The sequence below is a fragment of the Loxodonta africana genome, chromosome 9, assembly GCF_030014295.1.
Source record: "Loxodonta africana isolate mLoxAfr1 chromosome 9, mLoxAfr1.hap2, whole genome shotgun sequence".
NCBI lineage: Eukaryota > Metazoa > Chordata > Mammalia > Proboscidea > Elephantidae > Loxodonta > Loxodonta africana.
The window spans coordinates 110,641,083-110,666,567 of NC_087350.1; the positions used below are offsets into that span (position 1 = coordinate 110,641,083).

General features: G+C 38.2%; 1 protein-coding gene across 3 annotated transcripts in view; it reads right to left on the minus strand.

Annotated features, from left to right (window-relative positions):
- The window catches only part of UHRF2 (ubiquitin like with PHD and ring finger domains 2), a 93,344-nt gene that overhangs the window by 52,429 nt on the left and 15,430 nt on the right, over positions 1-25,485 (minus strand). For all 3 annotated transcript variants that reach the window (XR_010322863.1, XM_003407351.4, XM_023545270.2), the window contains one exon: positions 18,311-18,570. Coding sequence is in view for 2 of the 3 variants with exons in the window: in XM_003407351.4 (XP_003407399.1) it covers positions 18,311-18,570 (260 nt within the window). In the remaining variant the exon portion in view is untranslated. The remainder of the gene's footprint in view (positions 1-18,310; positions 18,571-25,485) is intronic.

Sequence of the window (25,485 nt, forward strand, 5' to 3'; positions counted from 1 at the left end):
CCTGCCTCAAAATTCTTAAGGTCTCGTAAGACAGAAACCAGTCTATTTTAGATGAAGAATTCTCAGCTGTAATGTGAAAAGTACATTTGGACATTATGGCATTATCATTCTCTATGTTTATTTATAATACAGTAAAAGAAAAAAAGCATATTTCATTGGCAAAAAATATTCTCCAAGTGTCTAAGTTTGTCAAAATTAGATAACCAGAATGGAAATATTTTGAACAAAGCTGTATATTAAATTGTATATTAAATCATGTTCATAGGCGGTGAGAAGGCAAAACAAATCATTCTATACAAAGCAAGAGAATTTAAGCTCTATTTATACGGAAACTCAATTTGTACAATTTTAGAACAGAATTATAAATTGTTATAGCACGGTAATACACTACATCTATAAAATATGTTGCTGTTAGGTGCTGTCAAGTTGGTTCTGACTCACAGTGACCTTATGTACAACAGAACAGAACACTGCCTGGTCCTGTGCCATCCTCACAATTGTTGTTATGCTTGAGCTCACTGTTGCAGCTACTGTGTCAATCCATCTTTTGAGTGCCTTCCAACAAGAAGGGTTCATCTTCCAGCACTGTATCAGACAATGTTCTGCTACGATTCCTAAGGTTTTCATGGGCTAATTTTTTTCAGAAGCAGACCACCAGACTAGTCTGTCTTAGTCTGGAAGCTCAGCTGAAACTGTCCACCATGGGTGACCCTGCTGGTATTTGAATGCTGGTGGTATACCTTCCAACATTATTACAGCAACACACAAGCCCCCAGACTACGACAAACTGACAGACACACGGAGGCTATAAAAGATGTCAAGAAGATGACATATACTTTTTTTAATTCTAACCAGAGACATTAGCTCAAGAGCTACATGAAAACAAAAAAGCAAAACCATAAAACTACTTTTGTCAAAGTCAAGCACATACCAAGCGCTCAAATATTACATAATATTACTATTATTCTTTTCCTGGGCATCTTCGTCTACGAATCTTGACAGCATTTCTGTAGTGTTGACTATGAAGCTCCACTCCAGTCCAAACTTTTCTCTCAGATCCATGCATCCAACTGTATCTCCGGCCCAGATGTCTGAGAAGCACCTCAAATTCATGGCATCCAAAATGAAAATTGCCAACCCATACTCTGCTGTTGCTCAGTTCTCTGTGCAGAAAACCCCTCCTGATGCCTCCATCCAGTTACTAAGTCCTTTTTATGCTATTCCTCTAACACTTCTTTAATGTAACTCCATCCCTTTAGTTTAGACCTGTTTTTCTGAGACTACTGTCAAGGCCCAACATGGCTTCCTGCCTTTAGGATCACACCTTCCAATCCATATCGTACTTTTGCCCAAGTGAAGACTCTAAAACATAGATCTACTTGAAATATTTTGTGAAGTTTGCTAACAATCAGTTGATAAGTCTGTTGGAAAATGAGTATTTTCAGATACTGCTGATGGGAAGACAAAGTGGCACTGACCTGTCATAAAGGGGAATTTGGCAAAATTGCCTATATATTTACCATCTGACCCTGGAATTCCACTTCCAGGAATTCACCCCAAAGATAAGTGGCAAAAATATGAAAAGACATATAAACAAGGCTATTCACAGCTGGACTGTTTGCAATAGTCAGACTAGAAACAATCAAATGTCCACAGGAATTCATTTAAGGTAACACACAGAACACATCTATATAATGGAATACTAAACCAAAAAAAAGAGTCAACTCCGACTCATAGTGACCCTATAGGGCCCAGAGTAGAACTGCCCCATAGGGTTTTCAAGTAGCAGCTGGTGGATTCAAACTGCTGATCTTCTGGTTAGCAGTCAAGGTCTTAACCACTGTGCCATCAGGGCTCTTCTGCTATAGCGTGATCTCCAGGGTATATTAACTCAAAAAGCCGAAGTGGCAACAGTGTATGTAGTGTGCAACTGCCTGTCTAATGAGTGTGTGGGTGAGAGAGGGATACAACCATATACATACACTTTGTTTATATTTTAAACAGACAGATAAGCCCAAAACTGATACAGTTCCCTAAAACAGAAGTAGGATAGAGAGCATGGGGATGGAGGCTCAATTTCTCTCAACATGCCTTCTTTCAGAGATTCAACTGTGGAACCATGTAAATATTTCATATAATTATGAAACAAAATTAACAATGTGAGAACTCGCTAAAAATCAAAAGCAAAATAAGTATATAATTGGTGCCTTAACTACACAGAGAACTGTTGCATGCAATTTGAAAAACACATTATATTGACTGTACATCCCTAATATTTCCTAAGGACAAAAAACAAAAAATCTCAATAATCATATTGTTTGCAATATTTAGTACTGTCAGTCTGAAACTATGAGTAAGTAGATTAGGCAAATCAGTGGTGTTAATACCATTAGGAAACATGATTTGCAGGGTAAGAGAAAAAATACTATGAAACTAAGGAGACTAAGTTATAACTTTTACCTCTAAGTTAAATTGGAAATATCAATACAAACCCATGCTGTATTTGATTAACTATTTCCTGGCTTTGGCCAATAAGAAGATCTAGACATGACCAAACAGATATCAATGAGAAGCCCAGGCTTTGTACTCTATCATTTTCAACTGAAAGCAACTAGGACTCCTTGAGAAAATGGCTGAATCTAGGTCTGGGATGGGAAATATGAGACGAACCTGGGACACGGTACCTATGTTGTACCTGAAAGCAACGAAGCTGTCAAAAGTCTATTGTGTCAGGTTCATCTTGAAGAAACTCCCACAAAAGATGGGTCAATCTGGGCATAAAAAAGAACAACTTAAGTAGATTAAGACAATTGTTAAAATTTATGAGTTCATAATGATACTTAAAAGTAAAAATCTCACTGTTCAACTTTTGGGGGATGCTAGGAAACTTACCCATTCTGAAAACTGAAAAAGGCCAGGAGTCAAGAGTTTATCCTACCTTCCATATACAAACCAGTTAGTTGTTAAAGTTTTTCTTAAAAAAAAAATAAATAAATAAAACAGACATTAAGTGCCCCTGATGCCATTCAATAGTTAAGTACGCAAAACCTTATCTTAAGTAGTCTTGTCAGAAAATGAAATAATTGAATTTAATCCAATTAAGCCTCTAGATGTAACAGGTTTCAGGAAACTAACATGTAAGGAGAAGGTGTTAAATAATCGCTAAATGGATGCAATGAGCAAAACCCACACTGTGGGAAACCTGTACAAGACAAACGACATAGTTTATTCAAATAAACAGAAGGAAAAAAAAGTAATCTGTAGGCTGAGACTTTATTAATAATATTAACTAAATGCAATGGTTGGGCCTTGTTTTGATCCTTATATGAACAAACTAAAATTTTTAAGAGACAATTAAATTCTGAACATCGACTGGTTATTTGATATTAAGAACTCATTGTCAATTTTATGTGGGATTTGTTATAGTTTATGTGGCAGGGTCCCCAAGACCATGCCCTATTCTCACAGGACTCACAAGACTCAGGCTATAGAGGTCCTTCTGGCTATGATTTATTACAGTGAAATGATATAAAGCAACATCAGCAAAGGAAAAAGGCGTATGTGGCAAAGTCCAGAGGAAACCAGGAACAAGCCTCTAAGAGGCCTCTCCCATAGGGCCACATAAGACACTCCTTAGTACCTCCAGTGAAGAGGTGTGACAACACATGTGAAACACTGTCTACAAGGGGAGCTCAGCGGAAGGCGCTCAAGGTTTTTTTCGGGGGCTGGTCACACAGGCAGTCTCTGCTCAGTATGTACAAAAATTCCAGACTCCCTGAAGGAAAGCAGGTGTTCAACATAAACCATACTGTTTGCACAGTGAGTCACACTCATTATTTCCTGTGTTGAATCCTGTTTCCTGGATACCATGTCCTCCTCTTCCTTGGTTTAAACCCTGGTTTTGATGGAACACATCTTCCAATGGCTTCCGTGAGAAAGGTTCCTGGGAGGTAAGTTTGAGATCTTGCCTTATCTAAAAATATCTTTTTCTCCCCCTCCCAATATAAATAAAATAAAAAACAAACCTGTTGCCATCGAGTCAATTCCGACTCATAGCAATTCTATAGGTCAGAGTAGAGCTGCCCCGTAGAATTTCCAAGGAGCACCTGTTGGATTGACGTGCCGACCTTTTTGGTTAGCAGCCATATAGCACTTACCCACTGCACCACTAGGGTTTCCCCTCCCAGTATAAAAAAAAAAAAAAAATGGCTAATTATAGACTTCAGGAGGCAAATCACTTTCCGAATCTGACGGCATTGCTCCACATGTCTTCTATCTTCTAGTACAGCCAGGGAGGAAAGTCCAGTGCCATCTAATCCATGACCCTTCATACGTGAGCCTTTTTTTCCTAAAAGCCTTAAGAATATTTTCTTTTTACCCATGGTGTTCTGAAATATTACAAGGATCTGCCTTAGCACGGGTCCTTTTTCATTTCTTGGACTGGGTACTCAGTGAATCTTTTCACGTCTTTTAGTTTTGGAAAATATTTCTTACATTATTTGCTATTTCTGTCTCTTTATTTTGTCCTCTTTAATGGAACTCATTTCCATCATATATTGGGTCTCCTGAACTCTTATTTTCTGTTTTTCTTTGTTCTACTTCCTAGCAGACTGTCTCAACCAGAAGTGGTACCATGTTCAAAACTTGAGCGTACGTGGGATACACCAGGCCTAAAAATGTTTGGAAACATACCCAACTCGTTAAATAGAAAAGTCAGCTTTATATAACCAAACCTCTTCATCGAATATAATAAACTATGACCAATATATTTTGAAAAGATCCTCAAATGATTCTACTGTGTTCTCCTTTTCCTTGAGTATCCTTGATCTAAGTAGTTAGTTGGGAACAGAGAATTCTATGCAGAGCTATTAACAAAAGGCTTGAGATTATGTCTTTTGTGTTCTTAAAAGCTAAACAACATAGTAACCTAACAGCTAGATTGTTAACTATACCGGTACTAAGACAAAGGCAAGTATAGGGAGCCCCAATACAATACTTCCCCCACCCCCATGAGGTCTAACATATAGTCTAAGAATCACTGCAAACTGATCTAAGCTGCTGACTTCTTCCAGCATTTGTAGTGAGGAAAACTGGTTGTCCAAAAGTCTGTATACAACATTTTGGTAGGTGTGGCAGCTTGAACAACTTCTGAAACAGGGTGCAAGGTATCCCCCAAAGAACTGGAGCAGAGACAGGTAGGAATGTATCACAGCCAGCTTTACCTTCACTGTGTGAGGACAACCCTGTACCTACAGAAGGAAGACACTGGGGTTTTCCTCTTTCTCTTGTAATATATGACCTGATGTTCTCAGGACCTGGAAGTCAAGCTATTATTCTGATATAGGTTCAAGATGAGTTATTCTACTCAACGACTTTGAATTCTTGAACGTTTTTGATCCACTTTATTATTATAAACACATGAAGTCTGGAGCCCTGGTAGCACAGTGGTTAAGAGCTTGGCAGTTAACCAAAATGTCAGCAGTTCGAAACCAGCAGCTACTCCTTGGAAACCCTATAGGGCAGTTCTACTCTGTCCTATAGGGTCACTATGAGTCGGAATTCACTCAATAGCAATGGGTTTGGTTGGTTTTAAAGTCTAGACAAGCCTTAAATGTAGCTTCAAACCTATGCTTTCCCAATAAAGTATTCATTGCACCAAGCGCTCTTTAGAAGTCTTTTAGAACTATCTTTTAGATTTACATGTTTTTTATTATTCTTAAGTATGAGACATCTTTGCCAACTGAGAACAAAATTCATGTTTGTTAGCAGAAAACAGTCATTGGGTAAAGCCCAGGGAATTATATTTCAGGGAAACAGATTAAGCACTAAAAAAAGGTTTACTATTAAATAGTGAAACTAGATTTCCTTAGGTGGCTTGTAAACAACTAATAATTCTAAAAGACTCAAATTGTATTAGGCAAGGCAGTATTAAAACAGGACTTTTGGGGGGAGCTAAGATGTTTAAATAAGGACAACATTCATCTGGAGGCATATTCCAGTTCAGTAAATCTTTAATATCATACCACATGCAAAAAAGAAAGCATTTCTTATTCTGAGAACATTAAATTTCACGCTTTAAAGCTCACTCATAAACAATAAAGAATAACTTACTTAAAACTGCTCACCATGGGATTTTACATAGTACATAGAAATAAGTTCCATTTTTAGAACATGTTAAAAAATAGGGGATAACTATTAACAGTGGAAACAGCGTAATCATATAGGTTAAAAAATACCTATGCCAAAGATAACTGTATTATTTAAGAGTATTTACCAAAATAACCTGGTTTTACTAACAAATAAGAGAAAATGCAGAAAGTTTAATTCTATTATTGCCAAGTACTGTTCAAGGTTATTATTAAAAGAGAACACAGGGCAAGCAGGTAAGGAAATTAAAGTTGAGTTGTAAAATGAAAAAACTTACCCATAAATCAAAGGCTTAGAATACAAACCAAATTCTGATTCCAATGCCTGTACTATATAGCCTATGAGAGAACCACCGTTCCGTACACTGTAACTTAACAGGCCTCTGGGATAACTTGTGAGCAAAACAGATTCCCAGGTTCTACCTCACCTCAATCTGTTGGTGGTAGGGGGAGGGGTCCTCAAGAACCTGCGTTTTAAACAAACATCTTACCTGTGTGAATTTGCAGTGTTTTTAACACCTTTTTGAGGAACACTGTTTTAAAGGCATGATGTGTAAACTTGAAAAGGTAAAATCAACTGATTTCTGTCAACTCATTTTTCTAAGTACTAAAAAAAAAAAAAATTAAAAAAAAAAGTACTAAGTGACCTTAATTACAATCAGAGTGCTCCTTAGAAGCAAGGATGGTGAGACTACATCTCACATACCTTGGACATATCAGGTGGGATCAGTCCCTGGAGAAGGACATCATGCTTGGTAAAGTAGAGGGTCAGTGAAAAAGAGGAAGACCCTCAACGAGATAGACTGACACAGTGGCTGCAACAATGGCCTCAAGCATAACAACAATTGTGAGGATGGCGCAGGACTGAGCAGTGTTTCATGCTGTTGGACACAGGGTTGCTATGAGCCGGAACCGACTCGATAGCACCTAACAACAGGTGACCTTACAGCAAAATAGAAGAGCAATGACTTAAGATCACAGACCTGTCCTGCTTCTTCCTCCCTCTTTTGATTATCCATTGAGGACCCTGAAAAGTCACAGAAGGTTGTGGGAAGTGTTCTAAGCCTTTGATAAAACACACCAGTAACAACCAAGAAGCAATGGGGCAGACTGGTCAGTGCACCGATGTTCTGAAACTACATGCATCATCCAGCCCCCTATATGCAAGTCCAACACTATGACTTCATTAAAAAAAATCTCCTACTCCTTTTCTCCCATCAAAACCCAGAAATGATTACATCTGACATTGCTCAAAACATTTTCAGGATTCCTTTAGAAACAGATGACTACATCAATTTACTCAAGAATATCGGTTTTGTTACTTTATAGAAAAACTACTTTTTATCTAAAAATAGTGCTTGATTTTATTCAGAATTGGCTCACTGACTTGTATTTGCAGTAGTCATAATTAAGGCTACTCAAAAGCACTTACCACAGGCTGCGAATAGCTAAAAAATCATAAAGAATACTGAGAGCAATGGTAACATTATTCTAAGACATTTGCCAAATGAGTTTTTAATAATAGCATAAGCATAAGATACCCCTAAAGTCCTAAGTGATGCTGTGACATTTCAATTAGATCTGAATCCCATGGTAAAGCCTTAACACTGTTAAAAACAGCAGTTTAATCTTTTTGGTTTAAAAACTCTTAGTACCAATGAGTTACGTATCCTCTCCACGGAAAAATATATAAAAAGGTTTATGGGCAGGTAAAGACCCTTTGGTTCACAGCATCTCTTCTTTGAAAGCACTGTGACTGGGAAGATTAATACAGAAAATTTTTAAATTATATAAATAACTCTACATGCTATACAGGCACTGTTTCAAAATATCATTTTATAAATGTGCTTCTCTCAAAATGAGACATAGTACAGTGGAGTAGCTGCAACTTGTAAGCACATACTTTTCTGAATCTGGGTCTACTACTTCCTGGCTCTCCAACACTGGACAAATTAACCTCTCTAAACCTCAGTTATCCCCACTTTACACATAAAAAAAGTATCTATGCTTCGCTGGTTTTTTATGAAGGTTACGTGAGATAATCCAGGTAAACTACTTGTATAGTATAATTTTAAATGTGAATATCATACAGCATGAAGATCATATAATACTTTCGGTACCATTACAAAAACCTCTTAACAATCATTTACCTACGTTTAAAGACCTCAAGTTTGCCTAACTTAAGATGTCACACAGAAATATATGATTTTTTCTGTCTTTACATACATACTTCCTTGTTCAAGAAACCAGTTATTTCCTAGCTAACTTTTCTCCTTACAAAAACCAACTAAAATTTACAAATCAATTAAATTAAACCCAAAAACCAAAACCCACTGTAGTCGAGTCGATTCCAACTCATAGTAACCCAACAGGACACAGAACTGTCCCACAGGGTTTCCAAATAGCGGCTGAGTGGATCTGAACCGCCAACCTTTTGGTTAGCAGCCAAGCTCTTAACCACTGCACCACCAGGGCTCAGAATTACATCATTAAATTTAATAAAGCTATTAAAGAAAGGCAAGTCATTGACAAGAATAAACGCTCTCAAATTTTCCTTTATAACTGTTGATAAGACTGACTAAGGGTACATGCTGAATCCCTGGTAGGAGGAAGATAAAGAGAACAGGTGGTAGCGTAGTAACTATAACCTAAAAATGAAAGCCTAGGCCACACAGTTAAGGACTTTATGACAACATTTCTTTAGAGAACCTTTGAAATGCCTAAAAACTTACTGGTTCATTACACCGCAATGACTGAGTTGCTCCACCCACTGATAACATTTCAAAGAAAACCCGTTTTACAATGGCAGAAATTTTGGGATCTAGTTCAACCCTATCTCAAATTTAGGAAGCTTGTGCTTAGGAGGACTGACTAGCTTATTTAAGAGCTTAATTTAACAGGAAAACCAGGGCTAGATCTTAGAACAAATACTCAACTATCACAGAGTATTACCACTCAAGAATTTACGAACGCTTCAAATAAATTACCCACCAATGCCTTACGGTCATCACTTTCTAAGCAAAGTTAATATGGGTAAAGACTGCATACTGGAGAAACGGGCTTTAAGTTAATTAATATACAGATCACTGGAGTCCCTACCCAGTGCCATCGAGTCGATTCCGACTCATAGCGACCCCGCAGGACAGAGCAGAATTGCCCCACAGAGTTTCCAAGGAGCGCCTGGCGGATTTGAACTGCCGACCCTTTGGTTAGCAGCTGCAGCACTTAACCACTAGGGGTCCCTAGGCAGTGTAAATGGTTAACAGGCTTCACAGTTAACTGAAGGTTGGAGATTGGAGTCTGCCGCAAGCTGCCTTGAAAGAAAGTCCTGTCGATCCACTTCTGAAAAAGCATCCATTGAAGATCCTATGGAGCACAGTTCCACTCTGATGCACACAGGGTCGCCAAGAGTCAAGACTGTCTGGATGACAACTGGTTTATACTGCTTTACAGATTATTTAGCTTGTTGTTGTTGTTAGGTGCTATCCAGTCGGTTCCAACTCACACGACAAAATGAAACACTGCCTGGTCCTGCACCGTCCTCACAATCATTATGCTTGAGCCCACCGTTGTAGCCACTGTGTCAATCCATCTTGTTGAAGGTCTTCTCTTTTTCGATGACCTTCCTACTTTGCCAAGCATGATATCCTTCTTCAGAGACTGGCCCGTCCTGATAACATGCCCAAAGTATGTGAGACAAAAGTCTTGCCATCTTTGCTTCTAAGTAGCATTTTGGCTATATTTCTTGCAAGACAGATTTGTTCATTCTTCTGGCAGTCCATGATACACTCAGTATCTTTCGGGAACAACACAAAGGCATCAATTCTTCTTTGGTCTTCCTCATTCATTGTCCAGCATTCCCATGCATATGAGGAGAATGAAAACATCATGGCTTCAGTCAGGCCCAAGTCCTCAAAGTGACATCTTTGCTTTTTAAAACTTTAAAGAGGTCTTTTGCAGCAGACTTAACAATGCAATGTGTCATTTGATTTCTTGACTACTGCTTCCATGGGTATTGATTGTGGATCGAAGAAAATGAAATCGTTGACAACTTCAGTCTTTTCTCAGTTTATCATGATGTTCTCCATTAGTCCAGTTGTGATAATTTTTTTCTTTGTGCTGAGGTGTAATTCACACCGAAGGCTGTAGTCTTTGATCTTCACAAGTAAGCACTGCAAGTCCACTTTCAACAAGCAAGGTTGTCATCTGCATAATGCAGGATGTTAGAGTCTTTCTCAAATCTTGATGCCCTGTTCTTCTTCACGTTGTCCAGCTTCTCCGATTACTTGCTCAGCATACAAACTGAATAAGTATGGTAAAAGGATACAACCCTGACCCACACCCCTTTCCTATGCAGTATCCCCTTGTTTTGTTTGAACTACTGCCTTTTGGTCTACGTACAGGTTCCTCATGAGCAAAATAAGTGTTCCGGAATTTCCATTCTTTCCAATGTTGTCCATAATTTGTTATGATCCACAGAGTCAAATGCCTTTGCATAGTCAACAAAACACAGGTAAACATCCTTCCGGTGTTCTCTGCTTTCCGTGAAAATCCGTCTGACATCAGCAACGATGTCCCTGGCTCCACGTCCTCTTCTGAATCTGGCTGCAATTTCTGGCAGTTCTCTCTCAATGGACTGCTGCAACTGAGCTGAATGACTGTCATCAACATTTTACTTGTGTGCGATGCTAATGATATTGTTCAATAATTTCTGCATTCTGTTGCATCACTTTTCTTTGGAATGGATGCAAATATGGATCTCTTCCAGGAAGTCAGTAGGCCAGGCAGCTGTCTTCCAAACGACAGACAGGTAAGCACTTCCAGCACTGCATTCATTTGTTGAAATGTCTCAATTGGTATTCCTTCAATTCTTGGAGCCTTGTTTTTCACCAATGCCTGCAGAGCAGCTTGGACTGCTTCCTTCAATACCATTGATGCTTGGTCATAATGCTACTTCCTGAAATGGCTGAACGTCAACCAATTCTTTTTGGTACAGTGACACTGTACCATCTTCCTTTGATGCTCCCTGCATTGTTTAATATTTTCCCTGTAGAGTTCTTCAATATTGCAACTCAAGGCTTGAATTTTTTCTTCAGTTCTTTCAGCATGAGAAATGCCAAGCCTGTTTTTCCTTTTTGGTTTTCTAACTCTAGTTCTTTGAACATTTCATTATAATACTTTGTCTTCTCAAGCCGTCCTTTGAAATCTTCTGTTCAGCTCTTTTACTTCATCAGTTTCTTCCTTTTGCTTTAGCTATTCTACGTTCAAAAGCAAGTTTCAGAGTCTCCTCTGACATCCATTTTGGTCTTCTCTGTCTTTTTAATGACCTCTTGCTTTCTTCACGTATGATGTCCTTGATGTCATTCCACAACTCCTCTGGTCTTCAGTCATTAGTGTTCAATGTGTCAAATCTATTCTTGAGATGGTCTCTAAATTCAGGTGGGATATATTCAAGGTCTTACTTTGGCTCTCGTGGACTTGTTCTAATTTTCTTCAGCTTCAACTTGAACTTGCACATGAACAACTGATGGTCTGTTCTGCAGTCAGCCCCTGGCCTTGTTCTGACCCATGATGTTGACTGAGCTTTTCCATGGTCTTTTTCTACAGCTATAGTCAATTTGTTTCCTGCGTATTCCTCTAGTGAGATCCGCGTGTAGAGTAAATGTTAATGTTGTTGGAAAAAGTATTTGCAATGAAGAAGTCACAGGTCCTATGCAATTTCCATTGTCGTTTCTATCACCGAGACTGTATTTCCAACTACTGTTCCTTGTTTCCAACTTTCACATTCCAATCACCACTAATTATCAATGTATCTTGATCGCATGTTTGATCAATTTCAGATTCCAGAAGTTGGTAAAAATCTTCAGCGTCTTCATCTTTGGCCTCAGTGGTTGGTGCATAATTTGAATAGTAGTCATATTAACTGATCTTCTTGTAGGCGTATGGATATTAACCTGTCACTGACAGCACTGCACTTCAGGACAGATCTTGATATTTTCTTTTTGACAAGGAATGCAACACCATTCCTCTTCAATTTGTCATTCCCGGCATAGTAGACCTTACAATTGTCTGATTCAAAACGGCCAATACCAGTCCATTTCAGCTAATACCTAGATAGCAAACTTTATGCATTCCATTTCATTTCTGACAACTTCCAATATTCCTAGATTCATACTTCGTACATTTCATGTTCCAATTATCAATGGATGTTTGCAGCTATTTTCCCTCATTTTGAGTTGTGCCACATCAGCAAATGAAGGTCCCGAAAGCTTGACTCCATCCACATCAAGGTTGACTCTACTTTGAGGAGACAGCTCTTCCCCTATTGTACTTTGAGTGACTTCCAACCTGAGGGGCTCATCTTCTGGCACTATTATCATATAATGTTCCAGTGCTCTTCATAAGGTTTTCACTGGCTAATTCTTTTCAGTAGTAGACCACCAGGTCCTTTTTCCTAGTCTGTCTTAGTCTGGAAGCTCAGCTGAAACCTATCCACCATGGGTGACCCTACTAGTATTTGAAATACTGGTGGCATAGCTTCCAGCATCACAGTAACACACATGTCCCCCCAAGTACGACAAACTGACAAGGCGCTTGAGTGAAATATTCGTTTTAGAAAAAGGCTAGAGAGCTAAAAGTTTGGTCTATATGAAAATAGAAAAATCAGCAAGCCACAGGCCACCTAGGCATGTGCTAAAAGAAGGATGAACACTTGGATCCCTCAGGTATTATAATACCATCTGTGGCCTCTAATGAAATATTATCCACTGCCGTAGAGTTGATTCCGACTCACAGTGATCCTATAGGACAGAGTAGAACTGCCCTATAGGGTTTCGAACCCTGTAAATCTTTACAGCAGCTGACTGCCACATCTTCCTCCCGCAGAGCAGCTGGTCCTCCCGCAGAGCAGCTGGTGGGTTCAAAATGCTAACCTTTTGGTTGGCAGCTGAGCACTTTAACCACTGCACCACCAGGGTTCCTCTAAAACTAATCTGAATCAAGTCCACTGAAAACACGTCTCTTAACACAAAAGCAAGATAAGATTTTAGTGACAGTCTGCTGATGATGAAACCAGGTGAGGGGTATGGATTGGACTGGGTGGGGTGCATACAGGTGCTAACATACCTAACTCAAGAGTTTAATTCAACAGAAGTTGTATGTGTGCTTTTTTTCTTTAAGCCCCAGGCAAAGTCTAAAGCAAGGACATGCTATATTAAGAACGGTTAACCTTTGATGACAAGAGATGTATAGGCTACTACTAACCTCAGGTACCATGTCTAGGCTGGGTGGCAACACTGCATACTGGTTAACTCTTGGGCTCAGCAGTCAAACCATTTAATGGATTTGACCTTTGGCCCATTAAGCCTTGGTTTCCTCACCTGGGAGTTAATGTAACTTAACATTATAGTCATTGTAAGGATCGCATGAGAATTTATGTAAAAAAAAAGTTATTTCAGAGCCTGCCACATTAAGGCTTAACATTCTCTAAAATGCCGTAAGCTATGCCACAGAAATATTACCCACTAGAAACACTAGAAAAATGGCTGTCTTTCTCCAAAACCACCTCTCCCACTTTAGTCAACATCATGGCCCTTCACCCTCAATGGCTTCAGAGTCTCTTCTCTTAAAAGATTAAAGTCACAGCCTTGTGAACTGAGATACAGACGTTCATGGTCCTTAAAAATGTTTATCTTAACTTTAAAGATTTTCTTATTCAAAAACTTATACACAAATTGTTTTCTGACATTGACTGCAATCCCCGCAATGTGTCAGCACTCTCCCTCTTTCCACCCTGAGTTCCCCATGCCCATTTGTCCAGTTTTCCTGTCCCTTCCTGCCTTCTCATCTTTACTTTGGGGCAGATGTTGCCCATTTGGTCTCGTATACTTGACTGAACTAAGGAGCACATTCCTCGCCTGTTAAAAAAAAAAACAACACAAATATCTACCTTGTACTAGGTACTTTGATGTTGACCCATCTGCTTTATATTCTCTGCAGTAGTCCACAAGCTGTGAATCTTAAGGATGACACAAGCAATAGGGGAGCGACTAACTATAAACTTCTACAAGCTAAAATACCTTCATGAGAAGCCTTCAAAACTTCAGCTTATGTACAAAACCACGGCAACGGCAAAAAGATCGGTAGTTGCCAGGGTTCAAGCGGAAGGATGAATGGGTGGAGCACAGGACATTTTAAGACAACGAAACTATTCTGCATGATATTTTAACAGTGGAGACATAACATTATGCATTTATCAAAACCCACAGAACTGCAGCACACAGTGAACCCTAATATAAACTATACACTTTACTTAAAATAATGTATCAATATTAGTTCATCATTTGTAACAAATATAGCACACTAATATATTAATGATAAGAGAAATGGGGGGAGCACATGGAAACTGTACTTTCTGTACAAATTTTTCTGTACACCTAAAACTTCTCTAAAAATTAGTGTCTTTAATCTCGTAATATAATCTGTCTTTCACGAATTTACAACGTACACATCTATAATTTTGAGGGTGGAAAACAGATTAGGATACAAACTACAAAACTTTCACATGTGGTTTCATTTGTATTTTAAATGAATGGCTTCATTTAATGTATTATATCCACTAATGATCATATTTGGCACTGTTGTTTTTTGAAACCCCTCTACCTAATAAGAAATATCACAAATTTGTTCTTTTCTTGTTTTTTTCTACCTCTGCTCTGACTAGAATGAGAACTGAAGATGCAAGGGAGAATACCTGTTTATCTTGGCCTGACTCAGCAAATAATTTTGTTTTAATAAAGTTCGTTTCAAAAACTAAGAATTCATCTGGTCTGATAATGTATTAGATCTTCAGTTTGCTAAAAAAATAAAAATAGCTTTCGAATGGATGCATTTTAAACTGACAACGCTGCATGTCCTAAAAGAACTGCAGAGCCATATTCCTCGAGCAGTGTATGGTACCTCCTCGCCTTTGCTAAATGACAGCCTGTTCAAAACTACACTGCTGTACTCAGAGGTCGGGAGTTATGATTATCTACAGGCTTGCCAATAAGAAATGACTATCAACTCACTCCAGGGGGAGAAAAATGAAAAGTTAGCTCATTGAGGGAAATATGGCAGTATTTAATCAGTATCATAAAAGAATGGAATTTTGTTGTTGTTAGGTGCTGTACAGTCAGTTCCAACTCATAGCAACCCTATGTACAACAGAACAAAACACTGTTTGGTCCTGCGCCATCCTCACAATTGTTACGTTTGAGCCCATTGTTGCAGCCACTGTGTCAGTCCATCTCGTTGAAGGTCTTCCTCTTTTTCACTGACCCTCTAAAGAGAATGATGTCCTTCCTTCTCCAGGGACTGGTTCCTCCTGATGACATGTCCAATGTACGTTACACGAAGTCTTGCCGTCCTCGCTTCTAAGGAGAATTCTGGCTGTACTTCTTGCAAGACAGATTTGTTTGTTCTCTTGGCAGTCCATGGTATATTCAAAATTCTTCACCAACACCATAATTCAAAGGGATAATAGCCTATAACTACTTAAAGCTTGTCTAGTTAAAGTATAAAAAAGGTGTCTCGGAAATACTGCCTTGGGAATAAAACTTGTGCTGAAACTAGAGGTCACCTAACCATCCCGAACTTTTTAAATCCTCTCTGCAGGGCAATGTCTCTAGCCAAGTCTGTCCGTCTGCACGTGAAGACGGCCAATCTTAGCTGCTGGCTGCCTCAAGGTAAAACATTCTCTATCATTAAACAATTAACCCGTAGGAAGTTTAGGTTCCTCAAACTTACATTCTGTGTTGTACAGAACATCTTTCTAGATACAGCTTTTAAAATAGGAGAGCTATCAAGACCCGCGTCTTTCAAAGCTAAATATTTAGTTCCTTCAGTTGCTCTTCGTGATGGTTTTACATTTTTACACACTAGATTCTACTCTGAACATGTACCAGGTCCTATTGATATTGTTCTTAAAGTGTGCTGGCTGGAAGACAATATTCCACATAGGGAATAACCAGCCTACCACCACCTGGCTCGTTCCAGCTATAATACTTCTAATAAAACATCCTTACAGCACGGTTATTTGACAGCCCCATCCTGTTAATTATACTACTCAATAAAAATTTATTACTATTGCTAAGCCACATACTCTACCGGCTCTCTTCAATACATTCTTCATCCAAGGAAGAGCTGGTTTGATGACTTATTAAAGTCAATGTGTACCTAACTACATTTTTTTATTTCAGTTTTTCTAACAACCATGAAGAATGAAATTTTGATCTAATAGGATTTGTTACCAAATTATCAGCTCATGATTCTTCCTGGGTGCTTATACAAGCCTTATTTGGACTAGTACCCAGGAGCTCAACTATATTTTATATAGTCCTTCTCTCTTTTTGAGGATTTATCTACCTATCACTAAGCTTCTGCTATGGAGTCTCTGGGTGATGCAAATGGTGACGTGCTCGACTCCTAGCCGAAAGGCTGGCAGTGTGAACCCACCCGGAGGCACCTTATAAGTAAGGCCTGGTGTTCTGCTTGTGAAAGGTCACAGCCTTAAAAACCCTATGAAGCAGTTCTACTCTGCACATGTGCAGTTGCCACGAGGTGGAATCAACTCAACGGCAACTAACAACAAGCTTCTACTACCTTTTATTTTTCAAAGGAAGTTCAGCTATTGTATCTTTAAGTTGCCAGTGTTTTGTGCTCTAGCATTACACCAAATTCAGGCACTGGGCCTATTCCTTGGATGTCTTACTCCAAACTCACCTTTACAAGTCCCTAAAAGAATAAAAATTTAAAAAGGCTTAGTGCACTTAGTGCTTAAAACTTCTTACCCTATTTCTATGTCATACCATTCTGCACAGTATTTTTTGCCAAACAGTAACTCCGTTTTTGGCCAAAATCGGGTCCCAGGTAGTAGATTTCCTAGTTGTTTCTTCCATTCTCCAAGATATAAAACTCAATAAAGCAAACCAAGAACACTCTGCTTGTTTGATGGCAGATACGCGGATAGCCGAAATCCTCCATCATTACCGTATCTTGCCTCTTTTCCACGGCATTCATAAATCCAGAGGATGCTCACTTTTCAATACATCAACTCCAACCCCCTTCTACCACAGCCTTATTCACTAATATTGCAGTCCTGGTCAATCACAGACCTTAATAATTTATTCTAGTTGTTGGTTCTAGTACCGTCCAGTATCATGGCCAAAAGTATGACGGTTCATTTGCAATAAGTAGCGTTGGCAGGTAAACCACAACCACGAGAAATATCAGGAAAGCAAAGACAATAGGGATTTACTTTTGACTCCTTTTCCAGGCATCCTGAATGTGTTGATACCAAAGTCTTTTATACCATTTTGGGGTAGGAAAAATCACAACTATTCTAGGATCTTTAATTCTTAGTATATACTCGGTAAGAATCTAGCAGCATAATATTTTCCATCAATTGAATGATGCCGTAAGTTCACTTAGTGTCTTAAATAAATATTAAATCTGTCCCAACGGTAACTTTCGTAGTAGGATTTTGAAAACAGGTAAAGAAAATGATAATTCAGTGTTAGAAACCTTGGCCGTCAAGCCAAGTTCTTAATACTATCCCCATTCTAACAGTTTAAAATATATTGTACTGGAAGGGGGCGAATGGAAGTGACTGCTAATGGGTACGGGGTTTCCTTTTTGGAGGATAAAAGTTCTAAAGTTAGTTTTGTGCTGATGGTTGCACAACCCTGTGAATACACTAAAAAACACTGAGTTGTATACTTTAGGGGATAAACTGCATGGTATGTGAATTATATCTCAATGACAAACTTGTTAAAAAAATTTCAGCTGCATTCTAATGGCTATTACATTAAAGGATATTTTATCATTTCTAAAATACACATCAAAAAACCTAACAGAGAAAGAGACAAATAGAAATTTTTATATCATAAATTAAGCCAGGTATTAGGATCTAGATCACAACAAACCACTTAAGAGCCAGAGACAACTGAGAATTAATGAGTCCTCATTCATTAGATTACAACCACCAAACACACAGAAACAATATGAACATGATCCCCTAAATGATTTCTTTGGAAAGACAGTTACTGTTAAACAATCTTGGAATGGAAGGCTTTGCTTCTACAAACAAAAACACGAATGATGTCCTCAATAGCATGAGCACTTACTCATCATACTCGATATGATAAATAACGTCTTCATCAGCAGCAACAGAGTCTGAATTAGACGTAGAGGGTACATTGTCCAATTTATTTGTGTTCCCTTTGGAATTATGATTTACATTTCCATTAGTCCTTTTATAAGTACTGCCATTCTTCAGTGGAGTTTTGCCACGTGAATGTCCATCAGAAGCTCTAGTAACACTACGTATATGTGCTTCAAACCAAGCACCAAGGCCGACATCTCTGGCATCCACCAATTCATTTACCTAAAAAAAGTTTAAAATTAGTTAATGAAGCTTAATTTCATCTACTACTTCAAAAATCTTAATATAACTCTAGTTATTTGAGTGTTATCATGGTAAACAATATTTGCAGCTACTCATGTTTAAACTGATTAAAAAGGTTAGATCAAAACTGTTCTTTTTGGGTTTTGCTGTCTTAAATCTGTTTTTTTATTAATATGGAAATTAATTTTCCTCCTAATTTCCTCTAATGAAACAGGAGTTTTCTTTAACTACTCCTTACTCAGGCCTACACTGTACTTTCAAAATTCAATCAATACCGAAGAATCATTCTGGCAAGTCATCCAGTAAGACTGTCATTACAGAAAAGCCAGGATTTTAAACTATTACGACTATTATTTGTTCCATTAGTTTTTTCGTAATTCTGAAGATAATTTACACTGCCCAACCAGAAATCAGTAAAGTATTAAACAGACAATAAAGCTTGAAATGAGGGAATTATGCATAAAAGCAAAGGGAAGAGTCTAATGAATCCATCTATACACCATCAATTAGTAACTCCTTAGCAAATGCAATTATTTACTACCTCAAGGAAGAACAATAAAATACAGAAAGTATACTATCTCAGCCTATTTTAACTTGGCAAAACTAAAGGGAGCTGAAAGCAAAGAATAGACCTATAAGATGCAAAACAGATGTAGTCAAGTCTAGTGGAAGATCCAGAACTAAACCATGCAATCCGACCAAAGGAAAAACAGCATATTAGAAAATAGGTATACTAGAGTATCAGAAGCTAAGAAATGGAAGCTGGTAAAAAAAAAAAAAAAATCTCCTAAAAAAAAGGTAAGCACAGTGGTTGTCATGGATTGAATTATGTCCTCCCAAAAATGTGTGTATCAACTTGGTTAGGCCATGGTTCCCAGTATTGCATGGCTGTCCTCCATTTTGTGATTTTAATTTTATGTTAAGAGAATTAGGATAGGATTGTAACACCGCTACTCAGGTCGCCTCCCTGATCCAAAGTAAAGTAAGTTTCTCTGGGGTGTAGCCTGCACCACTTTTTATCTCTTAAGAGATAAAAGGAAAGACAAGCAAGCAGAGCGTTGGGGACCTCATACCACCAAGAAAGCAGCACTGGGAGCAGAGCGTGTCCTTCGGACCCGGGGTCCCTGCGCCTGAGAAGCTCCTTGACCAGGGGAAGATTGATGACAATGACCTTCCTCCAGAACCGAAAAAGAGAGAGAAAGCCTTCCCTTGGAGCCAACACCCTGAATTTGGCTTTAGCCTACTTTAGTGTGAGGAAATAAACTTCTCTTTGTTGAAGCCAGCCACTTGTGGTTTTTCTGTTATAGCAGCACTCCAGAATAGCAGCACTAGATGACTAAAATAGTGGTCTAAAGTTCAAGACCCTTCCGAGAGCAGTAATTAAGAGACATCCTGTCATGGATTGAATTGTCTCCCCCCAAAATATCTGTCAACTTGGCTAGGCCATGATTTCCAGTATTGTGTGACTGTCCACCATTTTGTCATCTGATGGGATTTTCCTGTGTGTTATAAATCCTATCCCTATGATGTTGATGAAGTGGGATTAGCGGCAGTTATGTTAATGAGGCAGGACGCAGTCTACAAGATCAGGTGCCATTTCAAGCCAGTCTCTTGAGCTACCAAAGACAGAAGCAAGCAGAGAGACATGAGGGTCTCATACCACCAAGAAGGAAGCGCTGGGAGCACTGCGCATCCTTTGGACCTGGGGTCCCTGCACTGAGAAACTCCTCAACCAGGGAAGATGGATGACAAAGACCTTCCCCCAGAGTTAACAGAGACAGAAAGCCTTCCCCTGGAGCTGGCACCCTGAATTCGGACTTCCAGCCTCTACAGTTTCTCTTTATTAAGGCCATCCACTTGAGGTATTTCTGTTATAGCTGCACTAGATAACTAAGACACTTCTCATCGGTCTTTTTTTTTTTCTTTTTAAGCTCTTAAAAAGGAAAAATGAAATCATCAATACAAGGCAACCATCTAATCAAGCTGGCTCTTTCCCTGAAGGAATAAAAGATCACCCAGGGTATCTAATATAATTCTGACAGATGGCATGGCATCACTTGGGAACAGGGGAAAGTAATATACTAAAAGTTAAATACCCATGCTGCCAGGAATTATGCAAGGTTCCTTAATAAGGTTCACCTAACCCTAATATAACGCTAACAATTCCTATTTTATAAGATAACGTGAAAGCTAATAAAATATAAAGCTAGGACTTGAAGACATCTTTATCTTGATGTTTATGCTCTTGTTAGTATACCATGAAGCTTGATACATAAGAAGATGGCAATATAAATAAGAACTTCAAAAGTAAGTGATGAACTTAGAAAAAAGGTATTAAAAAATATAAAATGGTTTCAAACTACCAAATGTCATAGACAAGGTAGAAACAAGCAAAGAGACCTAGTATCTGGATACCTCAACATTTGGCAATACAGTTAGAGTTAACAGAAACCTAAGTCAACCTAAAAATAATGCCATTCCTTGAACATCACACGTAAGAGAGGACTCACTGGCTTAGAAACGTAGGGCATTCTCAGAGTAAAACAAACAAAACCAGATTTTCTAAGTGGGACAAGAACTCCTGATTTTATTCCCTATTATAAAGCACAGTTTCCGCTCATGATAAACAGGGCCACACACATCATTTAGGTCAGAGTGACAATCATTTCTAAAGCAGGGTCTCACTAGAGCCACACATACCTTCCATAGCCAAAAGCCAAAATTAAAATCAATCTAGGTTCCAAAGTCCACCTTGTTTCAGAAAATAAACTAGTTCCTCATCCAGAGTCTGCGTGATTCAATTTATGTTAAATGCACACTGGGACCTGGAAGGACCCGCCTCTCCACAACCTTGCATAAACCCTCCACATATGACAGTGATCTGTAACTTCCTAAAATAACATGAAAAGATATCTAAAACGGACCAAGTATCACTCAAAGTTACAAACCAGGGTAAAATAAGACAGTAGATAACGTGAGGTTAAAATCTCATTTTAAAACATTAAGCTCAAATTTTTACCTACACCAGTTTTCAGTAAAGTTAATTTGAGAATTTACTTTTTGTTCCTGCTTACCAAGAGGTCCAAAGAACATTTCAGTCAGGAGGAAGGAAAGGTCCAAAAATCTGCTCATAGATAATTTTAATTAAAGAAAGCTCTACATCTATAAAAGGAAAACCTGTACAAATCTTACATAGGCATGAATGAAAGATAAAGGCAAAAAGAAAAAAACTCCAATTTTTGTAACACATCTAGAAACAATTTAATGAAATTCTGATACACTAACTACTCAAAGAGTTTCTGTGACTATGGAAAATAGATAGAACCCAAAGCAAATTCCAAACTAATCAATTCAAAAGTCGCAGCTTCTAAGCTGTTCTCAGTTCAGCAAAAAAAAAAAAAAAAAAAGTTCACCTCTTATAAAAGTCCTATGAATGTAAGGGATAACAGTGTTTGTTTACTCCTCTATCCCTAAGACCTAGCACAAGTATGCAGGAGACATACAAATATTCATTGAATGAATAAACTGTCCAGAAAATAAGCAAACACTTTTACACGGAAAAAAACTAATGTCGGTAGCCAAAGGCTTCAAATACGTCTGACAATTACTGAGCTGCATCAAAAAGCAAACAAATCCTTTTGGACTCTTCAACTAACAAGGAGGGTTAAACACAGTGTTCCTTAATACATTACTACATGAATAACAACATAGCCTTTTGAGAGTTTAAGTGCCAGCTCCCAAGGGTGTTTCTAAACGGAGAAACAGAGCCTTACTGTAAAACTTCATTGCCAAGTCTGTACAATTCTTAAGTGGTTGAACTGGGATTTAAAACCAAGTCTAATGACAAAGGTAAAGTCTTTAACAACTCTATACTAATGTGAAATATAAAAAATAAATACGAAATATAAGAGATGTTAAAAAAAAGAAGAATTTAAAAGGCAGGCACTAGAAGCTAATGACAGCCAAAGCAGGGACACTGAAAACAGAAAGCAAAGATCTGCTGAGAAGTAGTTTCTTTCTCTTCTGAATTAGACTGAGGAGAGGGATACGGCAGAGTATTGCTAAACATGAAGAATTTAAATTGAGCTGAGCTGTTTTACCTTGGCTAATCTCAGATCTGTAGATATATAAACAGTCCTCCTGTGAAAGCAAATTCATCTCTTCACTGTATAAAACAAATCAATTTAAAAGTAACAGCTTCTAGGCTGGAGTCTTTACCCAAAAAGAAGTTAAAAAGTAGCAACGCAAGCTTAACATTGACGCAGATAGTTACATAAAGAAATATTTACAGATACATGTGTATACAAGTATTAGTATATATACATATACTTCCTTGCTGTGTCATCTGAGACAGCCTAAAGGCAATGACAGTCCAATAGCAAGGTGCAATGAGTACACCTAGCATATGGATCTTGGTTCCTAATACCATTCTCCAATTCAAGACACCAGGGCTCCTTGGAGAAATGGCTGATTCTAGGACTGGGGCAGGAAATACACAAGATGAGCCTGGAGCATCTTGTTGAGCCATAAAGTGCTCAAAAACAGAAAAACACAAGGATGGGGGTAAGCCAAAGGGATACAGAAGCCAACTAAGACAGCTTCCAATGGCCAAAGCCAGAAAAATTTGAGCAGCAAAATAAAGTATTATTGAATTACAACCCAAAGTATAAAATACCCATCAATTCATACTGATGTAAATTGATGATAAATAAATGCACAAGAGACAAATCTCTCATGAAGATTTTCAAATAATGCACATACTCTGCCCTCAAGGAAGTAGAACATAACCCCGCTATGCATGCTTCCTTGCAATGTAGAGGGTGGAAAGGAGGGAAGGGGAAGTAATTTTACAGTTGGAGAAACCTGGCAAACACTACCTCACCAAGGTGATCACAGGTCACATCAATAGTTGTAAGTTACTACCCTTATGCAATCTAAGTTACTTTTAACCCTAGATACGATGTGATGAAAACAGCACTTCTGTGGTCTTGCTCTCCAAAACACATAAACTCAGTCTAATCATGAGGAAAGCAATAGACAGATCCCAACAGAGGGCCATTTTATTTATTTATTTACATTTATTATGCTTTATATAAGTGAAAGTTTACAAATCAAGTCAGTCTCTTATACAAAACCTTATGCACATCTTGCTGTGTACTCCTAGCTGCTCTCTTCCTAATCAGATACCACACTCCTCCTCTCTATCCTATATTCCCTATGTCCATTCAACCAGCTCCTGTTCCCCTCTGCCTTCTCATCTTACCTCCAGACAGGAGCTGCCCACATAGTCTCATGTGCAAGAGGGACATTTTAGAAAATACCCAACCAGTACACCTCAAAACTGTCATCAAAAACAAGGAAAGCCTGAGTAACTGTCGTAGCCAAGGGAAGCCTAAGGAGACATGACAGCTAAATGTCATGTGGTACCTAGATGGGATTCTGGAACTGAAAAAAACGACATCAGGTAAAAACTAAGAAATGTGCATAAAGCATGGGCTTTACTTCATAACAATGGATCAATACTGCTTCACTAACTATAACAAATACACTCTACTAATGTAAAATGTTAACAATAAGGGAAACGGTGCGTGATATACGGTAACTCTCTGTACTACCTCCCAAATTTTGCTGTAAATCTAAAACAAATTTAAAATAAAAAGTTTCTTTATAAAGTAACAATATAAAAAAGTAACACAGGAAGCACTGATATCTGGAGGAGGGATAAAATCAATGGGTGATGCTGGCAACGGAACGGCAAACTGGCTTTCAGTATTGATCATTTTGTATGAATTGTGAGCACTATACAGAGCACTGTTTTGTGTCTTACGCCTATCATGAGCTCTGGTGGTGCAATGGTTAAGAGCTCGGCTGCTAACCAAAAGGTAAACGGTCAAACCCACCAGCAGTTCCTAGGGAAAAAAGACCTGAGGTCTGCTCCTGTAAAGATTACAGCCTAGGAAACCCTATGGGACAGTTCTACTCTGTCCTTTTAGGGTCACTATGATTTGGAATTGACTTGATGGCACACAACAATGCTTATCATGTATAAAAAAAGTATGTTTACTGCAAATATTTTTTCTCTTCTACTTTATTTTCCAATTGATTTTAGTAAAGACTACTATTGGTATTCCAATATTAATTTGAAAACAGCCACTTACTTATTGCTTTTCCACGTATCTATAAGTGATAACTGTCTTCTCCAATATTTACATTTTATTTTGTTCTCCTGCCCAACTGCATTATCTAGGACCTCCTGAAAAATGTTAAAAGAGCAGCATTAACTGGTTTCCTTGTCTGGCTCCTGTCTTTAATGGGAATGCTTCTGCCTTTTCCTGACCATCAAGCATGATGCTGGTTGTGGTTTAAACTACTCACCCAATCCAACTGTTCTTGTTAACAAGGATTTTTTTTTTTTTTTAAATCAGGATTGGATTCAAATTTTTCTTTGGTCTGTTAATACAATGAATTCTATTAAAAACATACCCTACTAACAAACTATCCCCACTTTCTGACAAACCATACTTGGTGAAGGTATTATTAGTATGTTCTTTTAATCTACAGTCATTAATTCTGTTTGCCAAATATATCTCAGGCTTTACATCAATACATTAGTGATACCGAATGCTTTTTGTCATGTTTCATATCAGTGTTATACTAAATGTATAAAGCAATGCCAACTTTTCCTTCCTTCCTTTATGCCGTGGGTCAATTGAGATGACATCACAATTATCTATTTCTTATCAGTTTAAAACAATTTATCAGTGAGGCCACCCAAGGCTTGGTGCTGTTTTGAAGATGGAGCTTTATGCTAGCTTTCTTATGCCCTCCATACGTACGTACAGGTTTGCATTTTTTCCGCAGATCCAAATTATCTTTATTTGCATTTTCTTAAAT